The sequence below is a fragment of the Amphibalanus amphitrite genome, unplaced genomic scaffold (assembly GCF_019059575.1).
Source record: "Amphibalanus amphitrite isolate SeventyFive unplaced genomic scaffold, NRLGWU_Aamphi_draft 000736F_arrow, whole genome shotgun sequence".
NCBI lineage: Eukaryota > Metazoa > Arthropoda > Thecostraca > Balanomorpha > Balanidae > Amphibalanus > Amphibalanus amphitrite.
In genome coordinates, this window is record NW_024882230.1 from 136332 (window position 1) to 163975 (window position 27644).

Consider the following 27644-nt stretch of genomic DNA (forward strand, 5'->3'; position numbering starts at 1 on the left):
CCGCCAGTGACACCTCACTGGCCCGGGCTGACCGGACTGAGCTGATGGAGGGAGCCCGGGCCGCCGGAGTTGGCGAGTGGGCGACCTCGGCGTTACCCAGACTCACGGCGCTGTGAGCTGGGGAGGCCACCTCCGGGGGCGAGCCGGCACGCTCGGGCGGCTCCGGGGCGCTGTCCTCATCCTTCTGCGGTGGCGGCTCTCGCGGCATCGCGCGCCGCGCCTCCTCCAGCGCGGCGGAGGCGGCGGCCGCAGCCGTGGCGTCCTCCAGCGACGGGCCGCGGTCCCGGCGGTGCGCGCACTCGACGGGCTCCGAGACGGTTCTCTCATAGTCGCGCTGCAGCTGATCGGCTGGGCGCAGCCATCGCTGACATTCCTCCCAGACGCCGTCAGTCGATTCCAGCTGGGCGAAACTGATGCTCTCCGAAATGGTCTGAAGGTCGCGCTCCAGCTGCTCCTGCGGATGGAGCCAGCGTTCGTGTTCTGCCTGAGCGTTTCCATCGGACCGCGTGAGACTGCGTCGGGCCAGCATGCCCCGCACTCCCGCCTGGATCTTCACGACTGCCTCCTCCTGCTGGGGGGTGAACTCCTCGGCGGGCGGCAGGTCTGTGGTGCTCTCTGTGACGGCGTCCGGCAGGGTTTTCTGTTTTGCCTCCTCACTCGCTCGCTCTTTCTTACGGATGTCATAGCGTTCCTTGAATGACACCCAGCTATCGCCACGGTTCAACAGACGTCGGCCAAAGAAGTCCGCGCAAAACTCGTACAAATTGATGGGCTGTTCACGCAGTACTTCTTTCGACAGAGAGAAAAGGAGCGTCCTGAATCCATCGGGCAGATTCGGCCGAGGGAAACTGTTGATTGCGTTATAATCCTCCATAGCTGTCGAATACTTTTTATTTCCTTCTTCGGTCCTTCTAGCTTTAATCAGTCTGCATCACATATTCGTAATATCAGCTAAATGTTCTTAACTGTGCTTTTAGAATCCTTCTGAAATAACGACATGATTTTGGCGCATGACCGATGGTCACCTTTCTTTACTCTTGATTTATTCGACCTGCAAGCACGTTTATTTTTCGCGCATACACAAGCGATTCCGGAGAAAGAGCAGTATTGCAATTTAGGTGTCAACCAATGGAATGTTACGTTCACGCGAGGTGTGAACCGTGCTGAGGAGATCCGATCCCCGTGTCTGATGTAAAATGGGAGGCATGAAGTAGAGATTAGTGCACCCATCCCGTAACAGCGCGTAATGTCTTCAGTCTACCCAAAATCACGATATGCGATATGTCTTTCAGTACTCCACCACAACTTAACCAGTTTCACATACTTGTCATTTTATTGTGAAAATAGCATTTGAATAGTAGCTTACACAATCATTACGAGCTTTACACTGACCCCCAGGTCAGAGATGTAGCCGTCTAACCATGACTACACAATCAACATTAGTATAAATTCAGAATTCGTCACCCAGCAAAAACAGCCGGTGGCTTATTGCCTCCCTCAATCGAACGATAAAACATTCGGTATAAGCGTGATGCAGTACATCTATAAAATGCAGATTGTCTGGCTCAGTCGTCGGCCTCGTACCCCGCCATGACCAGCCGCAGTTCGTCTCGGCTTTGGTCCGGCCGCCGACGGGTCAGCAGGGGGGCCATCTCGCGGTCCGCCCACCGCAGCGCCACCGTCCTATCCTCGTCATCAGCGTCCGGCGCGGCGGCGTGGTGGCACAGCAGCGCACCTGAGCGGAGCAGAGAGCAAACTTAGTCAAAGCTGGACTACTTTAAGCTCAATTTCGAGGCATTGAATTTGTAAGAAGTAAGAATTCATTTGAAGGAAAGCATGTACTCGTATCTAAGTGCATGGAAATAGTTTTTTTTTTGCGAATATGTCTTTGCACAGGATGAACTAACAGGTAGGCACTTACAAATGTACGTGTTGGCTATGGTGAACGACAAATCTCTCGCTGAAACCTCGAGACTGCTATCTTGTTTCTTCAAAATGTTTCCCACGTCATGTAGGATGCTCTTCACCTGAAATGACATAGTAAACAGAAATTGATCAGGTAAAACACATAAAGCTCACAAGCTACCGCCCTGTGCCTTTTCACCCGTATGTTTCAAAGTGAAAAAAGTCCATAGCAGCAACGTCATCGAGTTTCATGTAAGGGTACGCCAAATGACGTGTGCTCTACTCAATGTAGTCCTCGGACCTCGAGACCTCACATCATGCAGTGTGTTACACAGTACACACACCTTTTCAGTGATCGGCCTCAGTGAGTCGTCGGCAGCGGCGGCCGGCAGGAGTCGCTCCGTGACATCACTGGTCAGTGCGGTCCACGCCTCGCCGCGGCTCTTGGCCAGCGCGCGGAGCACGTCCAGCGAGAGCACGTTGGTGGTGCCCTCCCAGACGGGGTACACCTGGGCGTCGCGCAGAAGGCGCGGGATGCCCGTGTCCTCGATGTAGCCCTGGCCGCCGAAGCTCTCCAGGCCCTCCGAGGTGACGGAGACGGCCCGTTTGGCCGTGTACAGTTTGCAGATGGGCGTCAGCAGCCGTAGTAGCAGCGTGTCCCGGTCTCCGGCGACGCCGGCATCCTGGCGACCCAGCAGACTGCATAGCGGAAGGTGGAAAAGGGATTGTGTCTGTCAACACATCAACATGCATGGCACACTCAGGCACAGTCAGGGCACGTATAAGCGAATCGTTAATATTGCCCCAGAACTTTTTGGGTCTTGTGGCTAATCTGACCAGTGGCTGAATCCGACGCGCTGCTGGCTGCACATATTCCAAAGGGCTAGATTTAATACTGAAGGCCAATAAGCGACCGATAGCTGTGCAATCACGGCCGGCAATAGTACTTCTCCGGGGAGGGGCATGAAGTATGGAGTGCGTCCGGCGGCCGCGCGTCGGTAATTCAAACGCTGTAAGAGCCACCGATCCAGAAGGTTCGATACCTGCAGGTAAGCACTGAATATTCGTTGTTTTCATCGTACCTCCACGAGTAACAGCATGAACTAGCCTTTTAGTCCCGAGCATCTATGCTCGGCATAGTTACCTCACAATATGCAGCACGAGCGCCAGGCAGCCGCGCGTTTCCACCTCCATGTGTGCCAGAGTGCGCACGTGCAGGGGCCAGTCGCAAAGGCGCCGGCCGAACGCCACCCGCCGCCGACTGTAGTCCCTCGCCAGCTGCAGAATCCTACACGGGCACAAATAAACAATCATAACATCTGTCAATGGAAAAACATAGCAACCCCATAACATCAGCCTATTGCTCTCCGTAGTCCGTAGCACTATCGCCGCATTTTCATGCTAATGCAATTTGTTCAGCTCTGTAATTTCTTCAGTAAGAAGTTGATCTTTTAGTCCCTCTTTTATCTTTAGTCTCTGAACACCTTCAAATAAACACTAAGCAAGACTTGCCGCTCAGGTTCTGCTGCCCGGTCCGGAAATTCCGGCGAGACGACGGCATTTAGTGTCGAAATTTCACATCTCCACCGGCACAGCCGTGGCTTGTCGCGCTCACCAAACACGTGTAAAGTCATGTCGCTTGAGCTCTGCATTTACATTATTTTATCATGCATTACATGTCATTACCGTCACAGAAAGGCGAGGTACGGGACAGCACCAGGCTTGACTAAATGCAAATAATAAGCTCATGTAGTTTGACCGCTCGCATTGATACCCTGAACCATAAAAAAAACACATAAGTCGAGGGCCCACTTGATTCCGTCCCAGCTGCTTCCCGGCTCACCGTCGCATGCTGGCCACGCTGTTGACGGCGTTGTGCACCCTGGTCAGTGTGAGCATGGCCGAGATGCTGGCCACGCCGCGGCCCTGGTCGCCCACCCGGTGTGCCACGGTGCCGTTCAGCTGCAGTTCGGCCGTCGGTAGCTGACGGGTGCCTGGCCAGCGAGATCAGCGCGGCAGTTAGACCGTGAGGCGTGAGCTGATAACAGTCCCTTAGAGGTTACAGTGAGGGAGCAGTACATACGTTATCTATTTAAACAAATGAAGGCATGGTAAATGGTAATGAAGATAAGTACATAAATGAATCATCAAATCAAACGATGAAAGAAACAAAAGACCATCGGTGTGAACTGAAATAAAGGGTATGCACTCGCAAACTTCTCTCAGACATGAGCTCCGTCGCGGCCGGGGAGGATGCGTCACACGATGTTTTTACAGTTATAAAAATTACGCCTATGTGGGACGTTTACGAGAGATATTGGTCATTCTTTGTTCTTAATTGCCGCTCATCGCTAGTTGTCGCTCCATTTCCCTTCCAGCCATCAAGCCGTAATAAAGCCACTACTTTAGCGTGCGAATGTGAATGGAAATCTCGCCAACATCTTTCAGCACACTGGCGCCATTCTTGCGACATTTTTATAGCCCGAGAGCCAGATGCGGCACGCATACTTCCGTTTAGGTCACTCAAGCACGCGATACACAGAGCAACGGTCGAAACTAAATGGAATTCGAGCTTTCATGGATTACATGACATAATCCGCAGCACTGAAGAAAAATTTACATTATGCTAACTGAAGTGGCGAGGCAAACACATCCCTGTCGCACGTGTTTGAGCATTCCTTACTGGGGGGGAAGGGGAAAAGAGTAATTACGCGATTGGTTTCATCAGCTGACAAGAATGGTAAAACTCAGCCTGACCTGAAGTCGCCAAATAAGGACCCGGCGGCCTCGGACCCGGCTAAACGCAGCTAACACCAGTGGTGCTTACCGAGTTTGTTCTTTAGACGAACTACCTGCATATTGTTTAGCTTGCCGTCGGGACGTCGCGTCTCTAGGAAATACATGCTCAGGCCTCTCGAACCCTGGCAAAGAGAACCAACTGTGTATCAGCCCGTTCCATACAATTTTAAAAAGCGCTTCTGATGCGGGTTGCCCGAAAGAATAATATATATAATAGGTAGGCATAATTCGGTAACAAGTAAATACATAATAATAATAAACGCTTATATTACTTCAATGTCGTAAAATATAAACAATTCTGCCGTACAAAGTCAACACCGATTACGTTCGGGTGACCTCTGGCCTGAGTTAGTGACCTCTGACCTGACGTAATTGTTTTTGCCTTTGCGTGGCAAAATTAGGCCGTAGGTCAGCGCGTGAAAAAAATCACTACAAAGCAGAAAATTAAATCTCCATTTACATTAGCATCAAAGGAATATTTCATTGCGTGAGTTACATGAGGAACTACCATAATTTTACCAATTTTAAGAGTTGAAACGAGATTGAAAATTTTTGACAGCCAAAACAGAAAAATGTAGTTTCGTTGATTCATAGGCGGCGGAACGGGGAGGGCACCGGGGCACCGTGCCCCCCTTTGAATTTGGCATCTTAACATTAGCCCTATGGGCGTTGCATGGAAAGAATGGGACCAAAAGTCGGCAGTGCCCCCCTTTAATTGAAGGTGTTCCGCCGCTACTGCGTTGATTTGGTAAAAATGGGTCGCCCAACGGCAATGATCCTTTAGCATAAAAATATCCTGTGCATCACGCCACACGTCCTATACTTAGGCACTGGGTCTCCAACAAGTCATTGTAACAATTACTCCATTGACAAAAAAAAACGACATAAGAGAAAGGAAAACTGATGTCTGTGCTGTCAAATCTCGCTTCTAGTCTGTGCGACCGCGCCCACCAATATTTACAAGCAAGTGGACAAAACACCCAACACTAAACATTTTTGATGGCTTGTGTTGTGATATGATGTGATGTGGTGTAATGTGATGTAAGAGGTAAAAATCAACTTCAAAACATTTGCCGGACCCTGTAGATGGTGTCGGCCTCGGTCTCTCTTGATGCGTTGGCAAGCTCGTTCGGTACCTGTATATGCATGAATTCGCTCATTTGGGAAGCATGTTTGTATGCTGATTTACATTCTGTTCAGGTGTTAAAAGTTGAGCACGTATCTTCTATTGTTTCCCTGGTAATAGCGGTTCGACCACTCACGCCCCTCGTCAGGCCTCCGACCGCACGCTCTGTTTATACAAAGCCGCCTGGCCTTCTCAGTTCGCCCGTCGGCACTATGGCGAGTGGCGGCGTGGTGCGGCTCTCTGCCGAGCACATTCCCTCGCTGGTGTCCCGGCTGGCTACCTATGGAGCCCTCAGTCTGCAGACGCGCACCGTGCTCCGCCTGCTGCGCGCGCGCATCAACCCGGCGCCGTTCCGACTGTTCGCTGCCGGCACCGAGGGCGCCGACCTGGTGACGGTGACGGCCATGGAGATGACGCCCGGCCGCGCCGTGCTGGACGTCTACGGCCCGGAGAGCGCGGCCGGTCGGCGGCGGCTCGACAGCCTGCTGCGGGCGCCCGAGCTGGCGGAGCTCTGGCGGCGGCCCGTCAGAGTCGAGTTCATCGCGGAGGGCCTGACTGACGTTCTCCGCTCGGTCGCCGAGAGCTACAGCCTCCGATGGATCATGGATATGAACGAAACGTTTCGGTTGTTCGTTCGACCGGACCATCTGTCCGTCCCGCCGCCGGTCCACCGGCCCGGTCTGGAGGTCCGCTCGCTGGAGCAGCGCCACCTCGCCCTGGTGGAGAACCGCTGGGGATACAGCCGTGATCTGATCTGGGACGTGTCGGCGATGATGGAGGCCGGTCAGCGGGCCGGCCTGGCCGTAGGAGTGTTTCTAAAGGAACGTGACGAAGCGCACCCAGATACTCCACTCGATGAGCCGGTCGCGTGGTCGCTGGTGAACGCGTACGGTGCCACGGGCTTCGGCTACACGGAGCCTGCCTTCCGCGGCCGCGGTCTGCAGATCATGGTATTACACGAGCTGGTTCGCCGCTCAAAACAACTGGGACTGCCCTTCTTTGGGTACACTAAAGATTCGAACAAACCGGCCGTAAATAATTTCCTCATGTGTGGTATGGAAGCGAAACGCGTGGTGAATGGTTGAGTGCTTTGTTACCGAGTCATTTATAGTTGTTAGAGTCATAACGTTGGCAGTCCTAAAATTATCCGACTGAATTATATGACGCCTTAACGCTAGCGAATACTGAGCGAAGTCAGTGTCCATCCGTGACTTGGCAATGTCAAGAGACTGACTCGCACCATACCGACTGACTAAGAGTGTATGTGCGCTCATATATTAAACAGATGTATTTCATAATGCTCCATGACTTTTTCACCATTATTTAACCATGCCCATCGGTTTTAATTATTGCACTTCTATAAATGAGCATCCATGCTGAAACAAACATTTGGTAGGTAGATATTTAGATATGTACGTAATGAAGTTCAGCGACTTGAAGCAACGTCGATAGCATTTTCAGAGGACAGTAACACAAGTGGTAGGGTCTACTGTTATTAATTTTTCAAAGCAGGAAGACCATAAGACATCATTCCAATGGGGCAAATGATAGCCTAATAGCGGGAGCCCTTCAGCCTGCCTTCGAAGGAAGCTAAAGGCCGAAAGATCGAACAAGCAAAATCATTAAAATTCAGACATCGGTGCTTGACAAGCGGAAGAGTATAAAACAATGATGATTAAGATGAAAAAAACACGTGTATTTTTTAGTGCAGAGCTTTACCGAACCAATAAACAAGTCACGACTCTAGCTTGGCATGCCTTACGTGACATTTAACTCTGACATAAAATCCAATAATATAGAATCTATCTCACCGGTATTGGCTGGCCCTGCTCGTCGAGACTGCGTGCCAGACTCAGACTGACGTCCGAGTCACTGGCGGACGAGAACCACTTGTAGCCGTAGAGGCGGTAGGAGCCTTCCGGGGCGGGGACGGCTACAGTCTCAGTCCCGCCCCCGACGTCCGAGCCACCTGGTAATGAGCGGGCGCCAATGACAGGACAACAGCGTGAATACCTCCGACAGTAAATAAATGATATAGGTAGGGTTTTCTGCTCAAGAAAACCTCACATAGACCCAGCTTCGCACGTTCGGAACCAAGTAACAGCTAACAGATATTGTATTCAGGCTTGGAGAAGACTTCCAGCCGCCAGGTAAGCGGCTGAGCGATGCAACCAAAAAATCAAAGACATCAAAATCTCCGGTCTTAGATTCACAGCAACACAACTGCATGTAATCACCGGTGATTAGCCTCATTACCATCTCTCTGCTGGTAAGATAGCGATTAGCCTGATTTAGAGTGCGCCTACAGTCCTCGAATACGGATAAAAGCGTCTGAACCTCTTGCAATTTTAAGCTGACGCTCTAGGCAAGGGAAAGACGCAGGTCGGCTTCCCCGGCCCCAGATGCTGCATAAAACGCAACCGTGAACCGGGTTTATGACAATGAATAATATTGTATTCGATTGATTCAAATAGCACGTACCTCGTTTCTCTGTCATCCACTGACCGGACGTCCAGAACTTATCAGGGCTAGCCGAGCTCAGGCGTTCGAAAGACGTGGCCAATTCAGGAGAGCGGAGGCCCTGTCAAGGGAAGATAGGTGAATGGTTGGTTTCTGTGCATTAAGTAATTGAGTTGTTGACAAATCACAAAGTACACGATTAAAACATTGTAAACGTTCAAGTGCCTACATAATAAAACGCACATTCCACGCTAACACTGGAGTCACAAATGGGAGAAATGAGGCAAAAAACATCCTATTTAAGGTATATACATATTCAACATAGGGAATATCTAACAAATTGATGTCTCCAATGGTTACGAGAAAAAAAAACGTATCACCAGATTTAAATGATGTTTAGAAAACTCGTTACAAAAGAACGTTGGAACATCCTCCCCTCAAAACCACAGGCATACAAACTGCAATCGGTATATTATTTTGCTCGTTGGGCAAACACACGGTGGTCGGACCCACCTCGAGTGTCTTGGCCGCTCCGTCCGTCATGGCTAGCGGGCAGGCGAAGAGACCTGACGAGGGACTGAACAGATACACCTTGGCCATCTGGTAGACGCGACTGTGCTCGGCGTACCTTCGGCGGTAGGCCAAATTTATCAGCTGCTCTTCCGCAGAAATATCCTTCATCTTCTTCCAAGCATGACAGGTCACTGATGAGAAAACGACACTTTCAAGTTAGCACCACTTAATAGCATTCAGAAACCAAAATATGACAGGCATCGGACTTTGCATCGAATATCAGGATTTGCAAGGAGTGAATGACATCACGATTCCATGTGCTTGAGGTAGGTAGTCCTAAATCAATTCCGGTGCAAAAACAACAGCTTCGATTGTTCCAATATTATTGATAAATTATGATGGTGAGGTGAGGTCATGTGACCGACATGACCTCAGGTGGCCTGTCCAGGTGAGAAACAGGCATCCACATATTTACAGTTATCTAAATTGTGTATGTGTATTGTGTAGGTAAGTGTTGATAAGCACATTCATACCCAGGCTATCGATGCGCTCGCCCCACGCATTAAAAACATCGAGTTTTGGTGGGTTGAGTTCACAGTCTTCTCCAAGTTTGTAGATGTCAGTCGAGCAGCGACCGCCAAAGCGCTCCAAGTCAGGGTTCACAATGTTGAATACCTGAAATAGTTAAAAAGCATCTTAATAGTAGTAACTTTTTTAAACGCATTTAACATTTTAGCAATTGATTATACAATATTTCTTTCTTTTTGAGACACATGCAAAAACATCTAACTGTAGTTTACTGTGAAAACATTATGTCACAGATAGGTGTCAAGTGATGAATAGATGAACAGTAGTGATGAACGGATGAGATCATTGCCTCACAGTCACAAGTCCACAGCTGCCTGAATTCTTTATGAACTGCTCAGCCGGCCATCGCCAGGCGTACCTCAGGTGGAAGCAGTCGGCGCAGGTATTTGACGAGCGTTGGGTCTCCACGGTAGGTGTTGGTAAGCTGGTATGGTGGCTGGGTGAAAGAGCTAGAGTTCTCGTGGACAAAAGAGGCCTCTTCATGCTTGAACTCATTAAGGCACGAAGACGTTGAGAACAGACGTGCCACAAGAGGTCCACTAAGTTGCCAACTTTTTAGAGCCCCAGCAAAATTTCTTGCACTTCTTCCTTGTAAGAACATTATCATGCAAACCACAGATCTGAAATGAGTGGTTCACCACAATTATATCTTTATATCTATCACTAACACAAGAACTTTTAGGAAAAAACAAGCTCATTCAGAATCCTTCCCATTCATTTCGATCAAAAATTATCACATGATTTCTTCTTGAGCTGCCAGCAGCCAGACCCAGACAGTAAACTCACAACATGCTTACTTCCACTATGTCTATGAGATAAGCTTTGTTACACAAACTAAAAATCTGCAGAAACAAAAAATGCAGATACTTACAGAATGGCTAGCCTAAGATTTTATTTTTGTAGCATATAGCACAGGGTTACAAGCAGGGGTAAATACAGGGGGCAGGGGCCACTGGGCCATGACCCCCGCCCCCTTGGGCGCCGAAGCCGCCCTCCAATCCCTCATGTGTTAACATGGACAATGTGGTTGGAGAGCGCCCTCGGGCGCCCTACAACTGTTTTTGTAGAATATAGCACTCTGATCGTAACGGTAGTCGCCAATCTAAGACTGTTGATCGCTACCCTCCTTCCCACTGCACTGACGCCCTCATTTTGATTCGCATGCTTCTACCTATTGGTGCACTCCTATAAATCGGCGCCCCCTTTAACTCTTACCCAAAGGCGCCCTCCTGTAGGTCGTCGCCCTTCTACCCATTGGCGACCTCCTAGTAATTGCCGCCATCCTACCTTTTGGCGCCTTCCTGTCGATCTCTGCTCTTTAACCCATTGACGACCTACTGTTGATCGCCATCCCCCTACCTATTGTTGCCCTCTTGTTGATCACCGGCCTCCTGGCTCCTGACCATTGGCACCCTCCTGTTGTTTGGGTGCCCTCCTACCTACTGGCACCTTCCAGTTGAATGTTGGTCGGGGCGGGGCCCTCCTACCTATTGGTACCCCTTGTTGATCGTCACGTCACCTTTCTACCCACTGGCGTCCTCCTCACGGGCGTCCTCCTATTCAATGTCGCCGTCTTGGGCAAAAGTGCCTTGTAAAGTTGTAACGCCGAGTTTTGCTAAGTATTCACTCAAAGCCTTCATTTCCAATGGAAAATTGAACCTTTTTTTCTCTCTCCGATGGGTGGAGGCGATATAGCATTTAGCAAGCATGGGCCCATGGCCCCAGTTATTACCAGTAATAGTGACGCCTGCATTTATGCCCATTTATAGTCAGACAAAATCCATTTATTGTCTATTGATCACTCAATTTTGGGAAATTCGCCTCATAAGGTTAAGATACACTATGCGGGATCCTACGTCTGTGATCTGCGTCTTGTCGGGTTTTGCGGGAAATCGTATTCGGTACGCAGGTCAAGTTCAGCTGATAGGAAATACACAGGGGTCGGCTACAATGGGGTCACGCAGATTCAGTCAAGGAAATCCCGGACGTTCAGTACAGGAAATGCCGGATAGTCAGACTCAGGACGGTCAGGATGTTCCGTACCGATATAAAGTTCAGAGCTACAAACTTTTTTTTGCAGAATCTGCGAGATTGTGTGGAATGAGACAGTTGTTGCCCTGGTGCACTTGGTGGCGCACCATATGAATCCAAGTGATGTAATTGATAATTCATTGTTTCTTTAATGTTCTGTGTTATTCCCCAGTAAACATGCCGACGTCGGCCCGAAGTCGGTTCAACCTCGGCCCGACATCGGCTGGACGTCGGGTACGCCCGCATGTACCGACGTCCAGCCGAAGTCCAGCCGACGTCGAGCCGACGTCGGGCCGAGGTCGTCTGCCGAGGTTGACGAGATCGTTTGTCGTTGGACCGACGGGGCCGACGTCGGCATGTTTATTGGGACAACGCGCCAAAAATATCAACCGGCGGCGGGATTCGAGCCCCCCAGTCGCCGACGTCGGCATGTTTACTGGGACAACGCGCCAAAAGCATCAACCGGCGATGGGACTCGAACCCCGTGTCATTTGAACGCGAGGTTTGTGCGCTAACCACTACACCACGCAGCCAGATGGCGTACCCCGTTTGTCTTGTTGGGTTATTCCCTTTCGGTCTGGCAAGACCATTTCAGAGCCGGAAGGATGATAGGAATTAAGGGAAGACATTTGTCTTGGCGAGCACCCTGGGTCCAGTTCATATAGAGTCCCATTGCTGTTACGTGACGCTTACTGGAAAGGGCGAGCCCACAAATGGATTCATATAGCCACCCTTACACACCTGCACCAACGTTTCCCAAAGTGTCCCTTTGATAAGTGGCACTTAAGTAAAGTGACACTTGCCGACTGACCTTTCTATATGAACTGGGCCCGGCCCTGGTGAGTTGCCGGGGCTGCCGGCTGAGCCTGACCAAACTCAAACGATAGGCCGAGCAGCCCCCAAGCACTCACCGCACCCGGCTACGGGCGAGCTCGGCTTACGGGCAATCCCAAATGGGATAAAGTTTCCCGTCCAGTCCGGATCAGGGGATTGCGGCGTGGAGGAAGATTTGAGTTTCCTGAGGATATTTTGGATACAGAAGCTCTTTATGAAACATGAAACATGCATTTAATATTATTTTAACGGTCAAAACAGCGGCCAATGTGGGTCCGACGTCGGCCGGACCTCAGCAATTGATCTCGGTCCGACGTCGGCTGGACCTCGGCTGGACGTCGGTACATGCGGGCATACCCGACATCCAGCCGACGTCGTGCCGAGGTCGGACCGATGTCGGCATGTTTACTGGGTGATGTTTTATTAAACAATTAATTTTGTACATAAAATAATAATATAGAAAGTTGCAAATTGTGAATTTGTTGCAAAACCATTCATTAGTTGTTATTAATACGTCAACATACAATATTTCATGGACATTCTGTAAAATCGCAGAAACCGACACCAAGGGAGACTTGCAATCACGAATCCGCAGATCATCCACGTTATTTCCTGGACAGTCACGCTAAGTGTAGCTTAACCTTGAGCTTCCCCGGACCCCGACTGACTCGCTGCACTTAAGTTAAGAGCATTACCTACGTTCAGATTCAGGACATTCAAAAATAAAAACATAGAAAGGAAAAAGCCAAGCAGAACATACCCATGCCTGAAACTGCACATTAGGCACCTACAGCCCTCTGTTAAAGGGACACTCCCACCTTAACATTAGTTTTGAGTTGAGATAGCCAAATTGGTGGCCATGGCCTGCAAATACCGGTTTGGGCACTCACAACATCGACAAATGCTTTTATTCGGAGATATGGAATTTCAAACTTGCAGTTTTCGGATTCTAAGGGGCTAGTGCATTGGTATGCCCCCTTAGAATTTGTGACGTCAGCGGAGATCTAACGATTTTTAAATATTTTACTAAAACGTTTTGTAGCACGCGGTGGTATATGCTGCTTTGCGCGCAACAAATGCCGCACTTTCAAATAAAGTCGCTAGGAACAGCGGAGATCCCAAAAAGTAAACAAAAGTAAAAGTCTAATATCTTGAAAACCGGTGAATATTTTTCGATGAAATTTGGTAGATATTCGTTTTCGCTCTTTCTGAACCGAGCGACATCACTTTCGTGCCAATTCATTAACTTTTTTGAAGGTGGGAGGGTCCCTTTAACTGTGTGGTAGGTTTTTTTTTCCCGACAAAATCAAGAAGCTGCTGCACGGAGGCATGGCGCTGACACCGGAGGAGTTTCTGACACGGAACGAGTCTGACCGGACAAGAGGACACCGCTGGAAACTGGACAAACCACAAGCTAGAAAACTCGTGCGCCAGTCGGGCGCACTGTGGTATCTCCGATTCATTTATGGAGACGTTTCTATTATTGGAAACGTTTCCAAATTTGACTACTCTTCTGTTCCAAAAATGGAAACGCTCGTTCCATAAATAGAAACGCTAACATCTCCGCACATATTTTCTTGCCAAGGGTGGCTGGATTCGAGGTATAACAACTGTTTCGCGTAAAACAAGCTCAGATACACCAAAAGCACTTGTCTTCTTGCATGAAAAGCTGTCGTATGCATAAAAATTGACGTCTTTAAAATGCTCCTGAATCGTATCCATTTATGGAGACTTAGTTTCCAAAAATGGAAACGCCGATGTTCCAAAAATAGAAACGCTGAATTTCAAATGTGTGCAAACTTAGCTTAAATGTGTTTTTAAAATTCACATGCAACTAAAAATTTGATGTTTTGGGACTGGTTTAGCATCTCGGCTCTCGGCAGTTACCTTGGACGTCGGGTTCGATAATAATACCTTACGCGCCGCAGCTTGAGCACATTCAAAAGTCAACTAAAACTAAGATTTCCCAGAAACTACTGGACAGATGTGGTCCAAAGTGGGCAAAACATAAAGCGTAGATATCATTTCAATATATAAAATTAATATCAATGTTACACATGAGCTAGAATGAATAAATTCATCGTAAGAATACAACGGTATTTGGTGTGACCACTGACGACGGTGCAGACCTTATTTCCATCCTGCTTTTTACGTATTTGCACGGAGATTTACGTTGATCCGAGCCTACGATCATATTCAGCACATTTGAAATATCATAAAATGCCCACTTAAGTCTCCAAATAGGGCTTTGCAACAACTTTCATGCGATTTAATCAAAGATTGACGACCACCAGGCCGCTGGTACACCGGAAATATATAATACTGAACGAGGCCGGTGTAAATAAATTTTCAAGACCGAGGTCCTTACTGGATTTTTGAACGAGGCCGAAGGCCGAGTTCAAAAATCAGTAAGGACTGAGGTCTTGAAAATTTATCACCGGCCGAGTTTGGTATGTATTTTACTGTATGCCAACGATAAATTTATTTTCTGGACCGAAGCTCTTAGCCGACTTAGGAACGAGACCATCCCAAAATGTTGGCTTTAGTGCATTCTGGTAATGCATTTTTGACCGTGGTCAATTTGCTTACACCAGTTATTACCACACCCCTCTGGCTAATGTATTTGAATAGGCCAGGCATACAGTAAACGCAGCGTGAAAATGAATGAAAAACTGAAGTTCCCGGTGATGTGGTTGTTCCAATCAATGGGTCAGTCTTTCAGTAGTCTGTTAAAAACGTTATTTTTTGTTCAAAACATTCATAAATGTTATTATTTTCGATTAGAAAAACGTGTGATTTTTTTATCACATCAACATGTTATAAGCATCGCCTCGTTCGTCAACTTTCGGTTTTCTGATCGGAAAGTCGGAGAACAGGAACATAAACTAGAATGCTGGCTGTCGATTGGTGGCATCCTGCGCATGCCAAATTGCACCAATTAATGCCCAGTTTGCTTTAAAGGTATCGATGCACACAGCGTCTCCATTTATGGAACAGATCGTTTCTATTTTTGGAAACGGCGTATCCATTTTTGGAACATTGTTCCAAAAATGGAAACGTTTCCATAAATGGATCGGAAATACCACAGTGTGCCCGACTGGCGCAGAAACACCTTCAGCACTAGAAAAGTCAACGACTGGAACGCTCTCCCAGACTCCGTGGTGTCAGCGACGTCGGTAAACCAATTCAAGGCGTGACTGGACAAACACTGGAAGAACAAGATGTATGACATCCCCTTTCCCTAAGAGTCCAGTATGTACATCCTCACGAGCTCGATGAGAGCGGGATCCTCAGGCCAAGTGGCCTTCTTTAACCCGAACACCTTGAAGGTAAGGTAAGGTAAGGTAAGAATAAGGTGAACAAATTAAATTCACAATAACATGGGAAAATAGTGAAAATGCTTGCATAAATATGCTATAAAAACGATAAAAAACAAAATCCACAGCAACTAACACCGTGCTCTAACACTGACACCGCCGTGAGCAAGGCCCTATATACCAGGTAGGGTCGTCCGGCGATTCTACCTTTTCGTGACGTCAGCTCGTGACGTCATTTGGAGTCAAGTCTCGAAGCCCCGTTCAATCTCCATGTAAATGAGCGATTTTCGAAGCACTGTAGAATGAAGTCTGCACAAGATATATCAAACCTAAGTATCTTATCTGAAAGAGCAGACAATTTTCTGCAAGTTATCTATTACCTGTTTTTCGCTAAATCTTTTGCTTTTTTCACAAAAGCGTAAAATGTCCCCCCATGTCTCCGCAGCCTCCCTGCCGCCGGCCGCCGCGCGGTCGCGGTAGTGTAGTGGTTAGCGTGCCCGCGCAGTATTCCGAAGGTCCCGAGTTCGAATCTATGCGGTGCGGAACTTTAATTGCAATTCCAAGCTGAATATACGCAAATCCATAATAAATTATTATTCGTATAGCTAAACTGTCACCAAGCTATCCATATAAATTGACTTCACCCAAAATATCGGCAAGATTCTATTAAAATATAAATTCAAATATGGCGGCTTGGACTGCCGCGTGCGTTAGGCTCCGCCCATAGCTCCGCCCACATGCGTGACGTCATTCGTGTTAGTGGACACGCAGAGAGATAGGGGACGACATGGGCCTGGCCGTGAGCTAGTTATGCATCAGACTTGAAACTACACTAAAGCAGAGCAAAATATAGATATACAGTTGTAGGTTGGTAGGATGCATTTCAGTAGGCTGAAAGTTGTAAATGATTAGATTTTAGGTAATTAGGTTTGTTTTCAAAGTTTTTAGGTCAATAGGCAAGTTACGCCGCATAAAAACATCTTTTCTCTTCATTAGGCTTAAAGGGACCCTCCCACCTTCAAAAAAGTTAATGAACTGGCATAAAAGTGATGTAGCGTGAATCACAAAGAGCGAAAATGAACATCTACCAAATTTTACCGGAAAATGTTCACCCGTTTTCGAGATATAAGACTTTTATTTTTGTTTACTTTTTGGGAACTCCGCTGTTTCTATGACGTCACGTAAAGGTTTTCTTTACGTCGGCATTTGGAAGCAATAGTTTGGTATCAAAGTGCGACAAATATTGCGCGAATGATGCGTTTATCTTATCAAGGTCAATATATGATGGCCAATAAAGGATTCCAGGACAATCTTCTTATGGCATTTCTTCGTATCGCAATTCTTCGTCTGCAAATCTTCGTCAGGGCATTTATTCGTATCCCATTACTTTGTCTCGCATCAGGGTATATGAAAATCGGCTCGCATTTCTTCTTCAACGCAAATACCTATATGCAAAAGTAAGCATTGAGGGACAAATAAATGCACCGACGAAGATTTGTAGACGAAGAAATGCGGACGAAAAATTGTGCTACGAAGAAATGTCATGCGAGGATTCGTTCGGGTACCATGACATTTATGTGATTTCAAAGTCAAGGTTCACAGCTGATCTGCTAAATCAAGCCAAGAATCCAAACTATCAAAAAACTATAAATATTTGTTTGTCTGTCACAGAGGTCTCAAGCAATATAAGGTTGACATATGTTGAATCAAAAATCTACTGCCACAACTCACATCTCCTGCCTTAGTTTATCATTGTTGTTTAAACTTTCTTTCAAGAGAAACAGAAGCCAGTAGATGATATCACTTCAGATGATTGTTTCAAGATCTGAGTTCAAATGGAAATAAAAGCAAGATCAAGATGAAACAGGGATTATTGCTGTTAAAGTAGTTTGGCCATGATACAACAAGCACATAAATCATTAGCCAAATCAAATACTGGTTGGTTTGTCAAGATGTTTGTTGTCTGTCGTCTGTCGAGCTGCTATGAACACTGAACGCTCTCACTCTTACTTTAAAGATAGTAGTTTAAGTTGAATGGTAGTGAGCTGTAATTAGACAGAGCAGCTATTCAGTGCTCACATCAAGCCAGGCTAGGAAATGGCATCAACTGTGGTGGGAGGAAGCAGGTTCGGCAGCCCTATGTTGTAAACTTCTGTTGTGTCTTGTGTTTGATCAACTTATGTTTTCTGCTCTGTTTTGTGCAGTGATAGTAGCAGGTAACTGCATGCTTGTCAAATTATGTGAATAAACGAATTCATAACATTGCATTTTTCTCTCCATGCAAGGAACAAGTAAGATGTTGTAGAAAATGTAATAGAGGGCTGCATTGCTGATTTTGCACTTTATCAGAGCTTTATTAAGAATTGCTTTCCTGAAAGCTACACACAGGCCACAGCACTGAAATTCACAATGTCATAGCTTTTGGCAGAAAAAAAGAAAAGACTTACCTAGGTAAAATTGGCTGAAAGTATGGCAGAGCAGGTCTTGATGCGTATGCCCATCCATGTGCTTGCCGAAGCCGAACTGACTGCAAGTTGCAACACATTAACTCTGACCCACCATGGTGGCTGGCATATCCTGAACGTTCACCACTCTAAACAAGACAACTTTCAGCCCTCAGCATTGTATTAAAACACTGTACATGACACTCAAAATTTGTTTCAGTGCCATCCACGAACATCAGTCGCCATTCACCAGGCCAGTAAAAACAGAATAGATAATAGTTTCAAACCCATGTAGTCAGAGTTACAAGGTCTGCACCTCAAAACAAAATCCAGGTGACATTCACCACGCCAGTAAAAAACAGGTACTTAGGTAACGTAACAGCTTCAAATCTGGTAACATGTTGGTCGGACTTTACACTACCATATTTACATGGAATAATATGATACCAAACAATAGTGCAACCATTCTGGACAACAAAAGTGTATGATAAAATTAATTTAGAATACTTTGGCAGCATGTGATTTACGAGCACAGGCAGGTGTTACCTACCAGCCTTCTCAATGCTCGTAAAACCAACATTGTAGTTTTGATTTTACCTTATATGATAACACACTTGGCTGCAATGGCACATTTAATTTAATACTGTGAAAAGACCAGTTATAACCACTTCACAAGCACAATTGCACCTCATGCCGACATCCTTTTCCAAAGACAGTCAGCAGCGTCTTTCGTCAAAACTGGAAGATCAATCCCCTTTCAACTGTTAACATCAAACATATTTCTTCATGGTGTGATTTCCATATGGAAACCTTACAGGAAAAGAATTAATGTCAATTGTCAGCTCTTCAAATTTCTTTGGACTTTCACTTGCAGTACCATATCCAGTTTGCTTTGATATTTTGTTTTTCATTCCATGTTGAAGTTGAACACCAAGCTCCAGATATAGCAGGCAGCTTGATCATCTTCGGCCTTGGTATAATATCAGTCCAAGTTCCAGTGGTGGGTATCTTCTAATATTCAAATTAAAATGAAAAGCAATAGGCTTTCTCAGCGCCGACGACGGATTTCACGTTGATAAAAAAGGGAGCTCAAGGTCAGCAAAACTCGGGTTCAAGGAATGGCGGGCGTTGAAATGACTGCTGACGTCATCAACAAACCGCTAATGGTTAAGAGATAGGGACTAAGCTGGTCCCACCCTGCAAGTAAAGGGAAGAAATTTCTTGAACACCATAAAGCTGCGGGGGTTGCGACCAGGATAAATGGTGGTTTCTGAGCCTGGCCGCAAACTTGGCTATCTCAACTCAAAACTTATGTTAAGGTGGGATGGTCCCTTTAAATTTATAAACCTTATCGTCTCATAAAATTTGCAGTGTTTTGGTTGCTGTAAACAAGTTGTAACTCTGCCGCACCTCATACGTTTCCGCCGCAAACATTGAAACGGCGAAGGTCGCGTGCCGTGTTGCATCGTTTGTTTTTGTTTCTGTTTTTGTTTTGTTGGGTTAGGCCCTTTCGTTTCAAGTAGACCATCAGAGCTTGTCTGTCCCGTAGCTCAGTTGGTAGAGCATCGGACTCCCGGTAGTGAGAGCCCGGGTTCGAGACGCTCCGGCGCTCGATATTTGAGACTCCTGACGGGGATGGTCTGCGGTTGGTGGGAGCAGCCGCAGCCAGTTGAAGTCAGTTGAGTGGGACAGGCCGTGTCCGGCTTTGAAGGGCACGTTAAACTTTGGCATCTAAATTCGCCCGTTACCCGGAATTGCGCGATCGGACGGTAGGGGTCGGTGTCTACGCAACAAGCTCTGCTTAGTGTGGGCTCCGGCTCTGTCAATCCGTCCATTCAAACATTCGAGCTAAATTTATAAAAAAAAAGAGCTGGAAGGGGATTTAGGGGGAGTCATTGGTCCTGAGCAGACACCCTAGAGAGTGGCCGGGGCTGAGCTGAGCCCGTCCCGCGTCCGAATCATTCCATTCGACGGAGGTTTGGTCAATCGATGTCATTCTTAGCCAGTCTGCAAAACGTGGCAGCCAGCTCGACGAGGTGTTTGGGGCAGCCGGAATCCTGCCCCAAATGGGGCAGTTAGCCTCCCGGGCAGTCGAATTTCTGCCCCAAGTGGGGCATCTAATTGGGGCAGGTTAGATTAGGCCCTAAATGTACTATATATAGCATAAAAACTACATATCAATACATCACCCACCCGAGCAAATTTAAGTCGGTCGCGGTCGCGGTAATGAGACTCGACAATTTTTTAACGAAAGGATCTGATCATTGGTCAAGGTTATATTATATAGAGCGGCTAGTGTAGTGTTCCGGTTAAAATGTGATGATGACGCAGTTGGGGTGCAAAACTGCCTCATGTTGCCATGGCAACGTCGAATCAATCGGCAGCGAGGGGCGCATTTCGTTTTTGCAACCAAAGAGAGGCGCTACTCGGACAATGCCCCATCATTGAAAAACTGATATTACACCTCGTCTCGGCAATGATCAGCTAGTTGTTGGCTTAGTTTTAAGTGTGCAGAGTATGCTCGTCTCTTAATCTGTAGGTCGCGGGTTCGCAGCCGGTTTAGCACGCGTTCGTTTCTAAGTGGAAATGTGGATATCATTTGGCCGGACGGCAATCATCGTGAGGGCTATACAGCACATTTACGAGTGTTCGATTAGGTCAGGTTTGGTCTGGTTCGGTTTGGTTTGATGAGGCTAGAAAGGAGTATCTCCGGGTAGCGCCTTTCCTTGGTTGCTAATACGAAACACGGCGCGTAAAACATTCATAGCCCCGATGAAGGGAAAACTCGAATATGGTAGCATTTACAAATGACAATTTCTGCGCTTCAGCGACGTTTGTGGCGCAGCTCACTTTTTCTCGCGCGTTTCAACAATACTCTGCTTCTTTATTATATTCCACCGGTAGCGTGCACCCCGCCCCGGTCCGCCCCGACTACAAACGGTCTGCCCCGGAATTGCCGAACTCTGCCCCGATTTCTCAAAAGCTGCCCCGATATCTGCCCCCGCCCCACTGTGTCTGCCCCGACGAGATCTCGTCGAACCCTGCCACGTTTTGCAGACTGGATTCTTAGCACATGCTATTTTTGTCACACGTGCTAAAAATGACAACGATTCTGCTATTTTTGACAACGATGAAGCCGATTTCACTCCTCAGCGAGGAAATCACGAATTTGGAAAGATAAGCACTGTGGAAAAGAAGTGCTCCCACCTGGTGCAAGAAGAAGCCAGAGTTCTCTATATACCGTGGAAGCCAGCTTTAATCAAGGCCCTATATGAATTGACATCAGCAATCGGGTGGGGAGGGAGAACGTTTCTAATCGAGCTTGGGATGGGGAAAGCCGAAAATGTCAGCTTTAATATATGGAACGAAGGTGAAAACAGAGGGCGCCTGGGTGCTGGGGCGATTTGATCAAGGCTCGTGAAATACACACTTGACGTTTAGCATTTAGAAGGGACGCCGGTGAAAACAGGGCGCCGGAGGGCATATTAGCCAAGTTACATTTGGAGCTTCTCCCCCTCCATGGGGCCTTCTACATGCAAAACGTCACGTGTGAATTTCACGAACCTTGATCAAATCGCCCCAGGCGCCCTGTTTTCACCGTCGTCCAATATATGCCCGTTACCGCATCTGGATAAAATAACCTCTCATTCATCAAAATCATGTTTTCGATCAATATCGATCATTTTCGGATGCTTCAATTTTAACCCGCGCCTGGCCGGTGCTCCGCGACTTCCGCACCGGGCCGGGGGGGGGGTCTGAACACTCCCCCCCCCCCGTCTAACTCGGCTTCTGGGCCACATAGCGACACGCGGTAAGCGGCATTCGAAAGAGCGTCAAAAATAATGACGGAAACACTACGGTCATTTTTTGGGTAAGGTCAAAGGTCAGGTCGCCAGACTCCGAGGTCATCAAAGGTCAAATGTAGTCCATTTCAGCAATTTTGGAAACTGCCAACGGCTAACTCCGGAACCAATAGAGCTACAGCGCCGCGGAAAAGCGCATTTGATAGCCCTTTTACAGACCTTTCTGGGTAATGTTCTCAGATTTGACCTCAGGTCAACGGTTTAGCCTCCAGCAGAGGGCAAAAACTAAAAATAGGTAGCAGTTTTCTCGAAAATGGTTTTTGGTCAAATACTTTTGACTCAGGAGAGCCACGACATTACTTTTGGCAGCATCGTGTTTCTCTCGTCGAGACGCGTCGAATGAACTATTTGTTGACCTGAAAGGTCATTTTGAAAATATGACCTCAGGTCAAGGTCATGACCTGACCGGAAATGGTCATGTTGCACATCAGTCGATCCGTATCGCCGAGCTGAATACATCTGACGTGTTTTCATCGCGCTAGCATGTCTTTATCAAAAGTTATAGCCAAAAAACTGTTGGTGACCGTTCATGACCTGAGATGACATCAGGGGCACACAGAGGGGTCACAGCCACAGGTGCATTTTTCCGATTCAGTGCGTCATGTTTAGCTATGAACCGAAGTTTGAGAGGGTTTTGAACATTATTCGTCCAAAAGAGGCGCTAAAGGTTGGACGTTTGGGGCTCGCGAGTCGCGGGTATGCGCCCTTCAATCCAACAACAAGCGTGCTTCATGCTTGTTAATTATCGAATCCGCTAATCCAACGCGCTAATCCAGCAACAACAAGCGTGCTTCCTGCTTACTGCTTTCCATTATAACGCATGTGCTTAACCCAAACCAACTAACAACCATTATAACACATCTTGTCCTTAGTTTCAGCGTTCTAGCCTGTGTAAGAATCAGCGCTCGACCTGTAAGAATTTTGGTTCAAGCATGTTTCGGTAGTCGACCACATCCATGGTCCATGACTCCATGTATTTGGTATCGCCTTGGATTAGGTATTCCTCCTCTAATACTTCATCCATGCTTCTATCAAGGTAGGTATATAAAATGCTGCCTCAATATTGTACTGTTGGAGGTACTGTAGGTATATAAGTTCATTGAAAAAAGGGATGTGTTATGAGCTGAGATGACCTCAAGGGCATAATCACAGCCGGCTGGTGCAATTCTCCGATCCAGTAGGTATGTCATGTTTACCTAATACCGGCGGCAGCATCCCGAATCCGATGTTTGAATGTTTTCGTTTCGAAACGGCAAGTAGGGTTCAACTCCGTTCCTAATGGAGATAGAGCATCACGGAAAAAACGACCGTATGCGCTGTTGCGAGACACAGTGATTTGCTCCAAATTTTAGGCCTCAGGTCAACTATAGTTCGTTTTTTTTTTTCAAAAGGACTCTGGCTCAAAGTATGTCTTTCGAATAAGCACGCGTTTTAGCAAGCAAAACGAGCAAAAAAAAAAAACGAGCAAAAACTGAGCCTGAGAAACTCGAACGTCGCCTTATTACTTGCTTATTACGAGCGAGCGAGCGCAGCGAGCGAAGCGAAGTCTTTTCAATATAACGGAAAAATCTCAGTATGAGCGGCCCGGCCCGGCCCGGCCCGGTCTGTAACACTTTTGAGAGGTTTATATCTCAGCAACCGCTGGACCGTTTGGCCTGCGGTCTTTTTTGCTGGGTAGCCCCATCCCTTCTACCAGTGGCAGATCCAGGGGGGGGTGCAAAATGGGCATTTGCCAATTGCCAGTGGCGCGGGAACCGGGGGGGGCTAGGGGGGCTGAGCCCCTCCAACTTTTCGGCTGGGGGGGCTCGTAATGTATTTGAGCCCCCCCCCCCCCCCCCCCCAGCTGGAGGAATCAAAATCGGAAATCTACCAACACAATTTCATAGATTCATACATAGGCGCGGGAACCGGGGGAGAGGGCAGTGGGGGAAGCTTGCCCTCACAACTCTGGGGCCGTGGGGGCGGTGCCTCACAACTTTTCATGAGGCCAGGAACCGTTGGGGCAGCTTGTCCTCCCCAAATTAGGGGTTGTGAGTCACAAAGGAAGAAAGCATGTGAGTGAAAAATCTACCTATTTTACTGACTCGGCAACTCATTTGGCAGCTTAAAGCCTTCATTCCAGGTTGCCAAAACGGTAGTTTCTTCACTCAGCTGAGACGGAATATCTCACTTTTTTGCAAATATTTTCTTTTTTTTTTTTCGTTGAAAAGGCCAAGGTCTGAAAAATAAGTGGCCTAAATCCGATGAGAAAACTAGATTTGGGGGTACCCTAGGTTGATCTCTATGATGGTTCAGCCCCCCTAGTCTGGAAGAAGTTCCCGCGCCACTGCCAATTGCCCCCCCCCCCCCAAACGGCATAATTTTAGCATAACGCCTATCGACGAGGCATGGAAAGAATCGATAAATTGTTATGGTTTGCCCCCCCCCCCCCCCGAAAAAAAAAAACTCTGAGCCGGATCCGCCTCTGCCTTCTACCCCGTAATTGTCTATTTTTGATACAACTCAGTGACCGTCGTGGCACGTGCCACGTGAAAAGTCAAGGGTGTTCAGACTGTTTTGCAAAAGTAGTGATTTTGAGAGGCTCATATCTCAGCAGCCGCTTGGGCGATTGTCTCGCGGTAATTTTTGTAGGGTAGCTGCATCCCTTCTACCAAAGGTCGGATACTCTTGATCAGGGATGCGGAGCCGGAGTCGGAGCGCCGGAGCCGCCGGAGCCGGCGTATTTTGCCCGGAGCCGGAGCCGGAGCCGTGAAACAATATAGACCGGAGCCGGAGCCGCAGCCGGAGCCGCCAAAAAAGGGGGCGACTCCGGCTCCTTTTTAGTTTTTGAAGAGGAAAAAAATAATTGACCTAGTTCGGTTTGACAGTACAAGGCAGTGAAACATATGGTATGTACTTACGTCATGGGCCATCAAGTGAATGAAAAAAGCCAAATATCCCCAGTATCCCACAGTACGCAATCAACTTCCTGTCTGCTCCTCCCCCCCTCCCCCCACGTCTACTGCATCCCCAGAACATGAGGACTAGGGGTACCCATTTTTCCCGATTTTGGAAATTTGTGGGTGGGGGTGGTTTTTCCCATTATTTCGCGGCTTGTGATTCCAATGATGCCAAAAATATTAAAATCAAAGGTGGTTTAGGGGTCGCGAATTGAGATTGAAATTTGCGTATTTACCTAGAATTATGCCTATTTGACGCTGATAATAAATCGCACTAAAGGCAAAGTTTTTGTTTTGAAAGTCGGGTAGAGGGGTCATTGATCGCTCATTTCCTCATCCAGATCGATGTGCTCCATCACGTGGTTCCGGTTAAATGCTTTACTAGCGATCATTACGATGTCGATATTGTAACATTTGGTGAAAACGCCGGGAATCCCGGCGACCAACAACAGGAGCAAAACATCCCGGCCCGGGATGTTTTGCCCCTGTTCTTGGTATCGTTCTGGTCAGCGTGTAATCATTTTTGAAATCTTCTGCCTCTTGAAGGTCATGAGTTGTAATGGTGACCTTTGATGACCTGTGAGGTCAAATTAAAATGTGACCTTCAGTTGCCACGTCTCTGTTCATGACAGGCTCTTTGTGTCCATACAATTAAAGTTTGTGCAAATGAGCTCAGGATACATCTCACAGATCATGGCTTCGAATGGATTTCAAATCATGTAATTAAAAAACGATCGAACCATTTTGACCGTATGCTTCCACAAGAAACTCCGTCCTGATCGCTCACGGCTACGATGTAATACACCTATGAGACAGGGTAGGATGAATCTGGGTGTTCTACCCAAAAATATCAACTTCTAATCCGAAAACAAACTCGAAAGCGTCGATTCTTTCCATGCCCACCAATCATGTACTATTCCATTTCTTCAGTGGGGACAGATACACACCGTTCTTGTGTAAGAGTTTCCGATACAACTGCAGATCATTTACGAGTTCATATTCGACCACAGGCGACTAGCCATGCGCTGATACGTGCATGGTTGATATGTGACAAAGACCTTTCACAGCTTCTTGCACAGATCACTTGTGATCTCAGGTACCTAGTTGGCGTCTGAGTTTGAAGAAACTAATGTAGCAGGAGATTTTCATCCTGCATGGGCCGTATGGTGGTACCAGGACGCATCATATGAGGGAGTGTGCGTGCAGAGACTGAAGACGAGGAGAACCAGGTCCGCCACCTAAGGTCAATGGCCCACCCACTGTGTCGGCCCCCAGGCAATGCCAGGAGTCAGTAAACGGTTCTACCTCGGAGTTGGCTGAGCCGTCTAGACTTTGGCACCTTCCTAATTTCCAGCTTTAGGCAATGACATCTTCATCTTCGTCTTCATCTTCGTTTTGCTTCTGTATATCTATACCGAGATAAAACAGCACTAAGCTATGCCGGTATGCATGAATGATGACCTTTGCCAATTTGCTAGCCGACCTCCCCGAGTCCCGGAGTTGCAGAGACGGTTGACGGATGAGGGAGACAGATGGCATTCGTCGACTTCAGTTCAACATCAGCTGAGGGTTTGGACTGAGCCTGTATAGAGTGCAGTGTGCAGTGTAAGGTCCGTTATCTTGAAAGGATACTGCTGGCAGCGGCCGTCACCAGGCACTGGTTCCATGACAAGCTATCTGCACCCGTCTCAAGTCATCAGCTGGTATAGAAGTGACACATGCCCAGAATTGGAGTCACGAGCAGTCGTGCACGCGTTCGGCCAGGCCAGTGCTGTCCGTCATAAGCAAAATTGCAAACATATTTCTTTCATAATGGGTTGAGGATGGAGTTTCGGTGTTACTGTCCTGTGATGTTCTTGCCTCTTGGCCAGCTTCCTTTCCATATGCTCAAACGCACATGCTGTGTGCGGGTTTGGGTGTTTGTGGGGGAGGGACAAAGCTAAACTCATACAGCAACCACCCGACGGTGGTGTAAAGCTTGCGCCCCTCCCTCATCCGTCTCTGCAACTCCGGGACTCGGGGAGGTCGGCTAGCAAATTGGCAAAGGTCATCATTCATGCATACCGGCATAGCTTAGTGCTGTTTTTATCTCGGTATAGATATACAGAAGCAATTGATAACTTCTTTATCTACTTCATGCCATATTTCCGTTAAAATACGGCATGCGAGTTATATGGTTATACCGTAACGGTTTTTAATGCCCCTTCCACCCAAATTGTATCGATAGGTCAATGTTCATGTCCTGGGGATTGGTCATTCCCTTTGCTGAATGAGACGACTCATTGAAAATTAGGTGGTTCCAATGAGAAAGCCTCGATCGCTGATTTTAGCCCCCTGACTACATAGCCATTCGTTCTAAGAGTTGCGGTCTTGTGTAGGTGGTAATGACGGTCTAAGCCAGAGTGAGTGTAAATGAGCATATGCTGTTCATTGACCAAAATGATATTTTTGGTGCTCTCTTTTACCGCTGCACGTCGAATATACCTACAGGCTACAACTAAAGCAATGTTGCACGGTGTCTAACAGCCATTAATACCACTGGAACACGTTGGCTTTGCATATTTATAGTCGTTGAAATGAAGTCATTTTTCCACTAAAATTAAAACTCCAATGCAAGCTTGCGACCCATAAAAGTGATCTAATATCGTTACTTCTGTCACTGCTATAGATCCAGAACAGAGCAAATAATGATAAAATCGACCCCGACCTGTTGGCATGGTAACCTTGTCCCAACATAAATAATGGTAATTTGGTCGATTTTCTGATAAAATTGACATGTTCATTTTGAATTCGTGACCCCCAAAAATCGTTTGCCTTCGTTATTT

At 47.3% G+C, this 27644-nt stretch overlaps 2 protein-coding genes across 2 annotated transcripts in view; one reads left to right on the forward strand and one right to left on the reverse strand.

Moving 5' to 3' along the window:
* Positions 1–1314: 1314 nt before the first annotated feature.
* LOC122365376 (acyl-CoA dehydrogenase family member 11-like) lies at positions 1315–9007 on the reverse strand. The gene is made up of 9 exons (XM_043336534.1): positions 8804–9007; positions 8312–8411; positions 7642–7799; positions 4733–4826; positions 3749–3899; positions 3050–3193; positions 2250–2604; positions 1922–2027; positions 1315–1735 (listed from the first exon to the last, which is right to left on the reverse strand). Exons 1-9 carry the CDS (start codon positions 8969–8971, stop codon positions 1566–1568), a joined length of 1446 nt encoding a protein of 481 aa, XP_043192469.1. The 5' UTR covers positions 8972–9007; the 3' UTR covers positions 1315–1565.
* A 193-nt stretch (positions 9008–9200) lies between these two features.
* LOC122365375 (mucin-12-like) overlaps positions 9201–27644 on the forward strand; it is a 60992-nt gene continuing 42548 nt past the window's right edge. The window contains exon 1 of the mRNA XM_043336531.1: positions 9201–9251. The gene's annotated coding sequence lies outside the window, so the exon portion shown is untranslated. The remainder of the gene's footprint in view (positions 9252–27644) is intronic.

Excerpts from the sequence above, each read along its gene's own strand:
- LOC122365376 (XM_043336534.1), bottom strand. The coding sequence starts at position 8,971 with ATGAAGGATATTTCTGCGGAAGAGCAGCTGATAAATTTGGCCTACCGC. Across the intron at positions 4,827-7,641 it reads AGCAGGGCCAGCCAATACCG|GGTTCGAGAGGCCTGAGCAT; the intron begins GTGAGATAGATT and ends TCTCTTTGCCAG. Across the intron at positions 2,028-2,249 it reads TGAGGCCGATCACTGAAAAG|GTGAAGAGCATCCTACATGA; the intron begins GTGTGTGTACTG and ends ATGTCATTTCAG.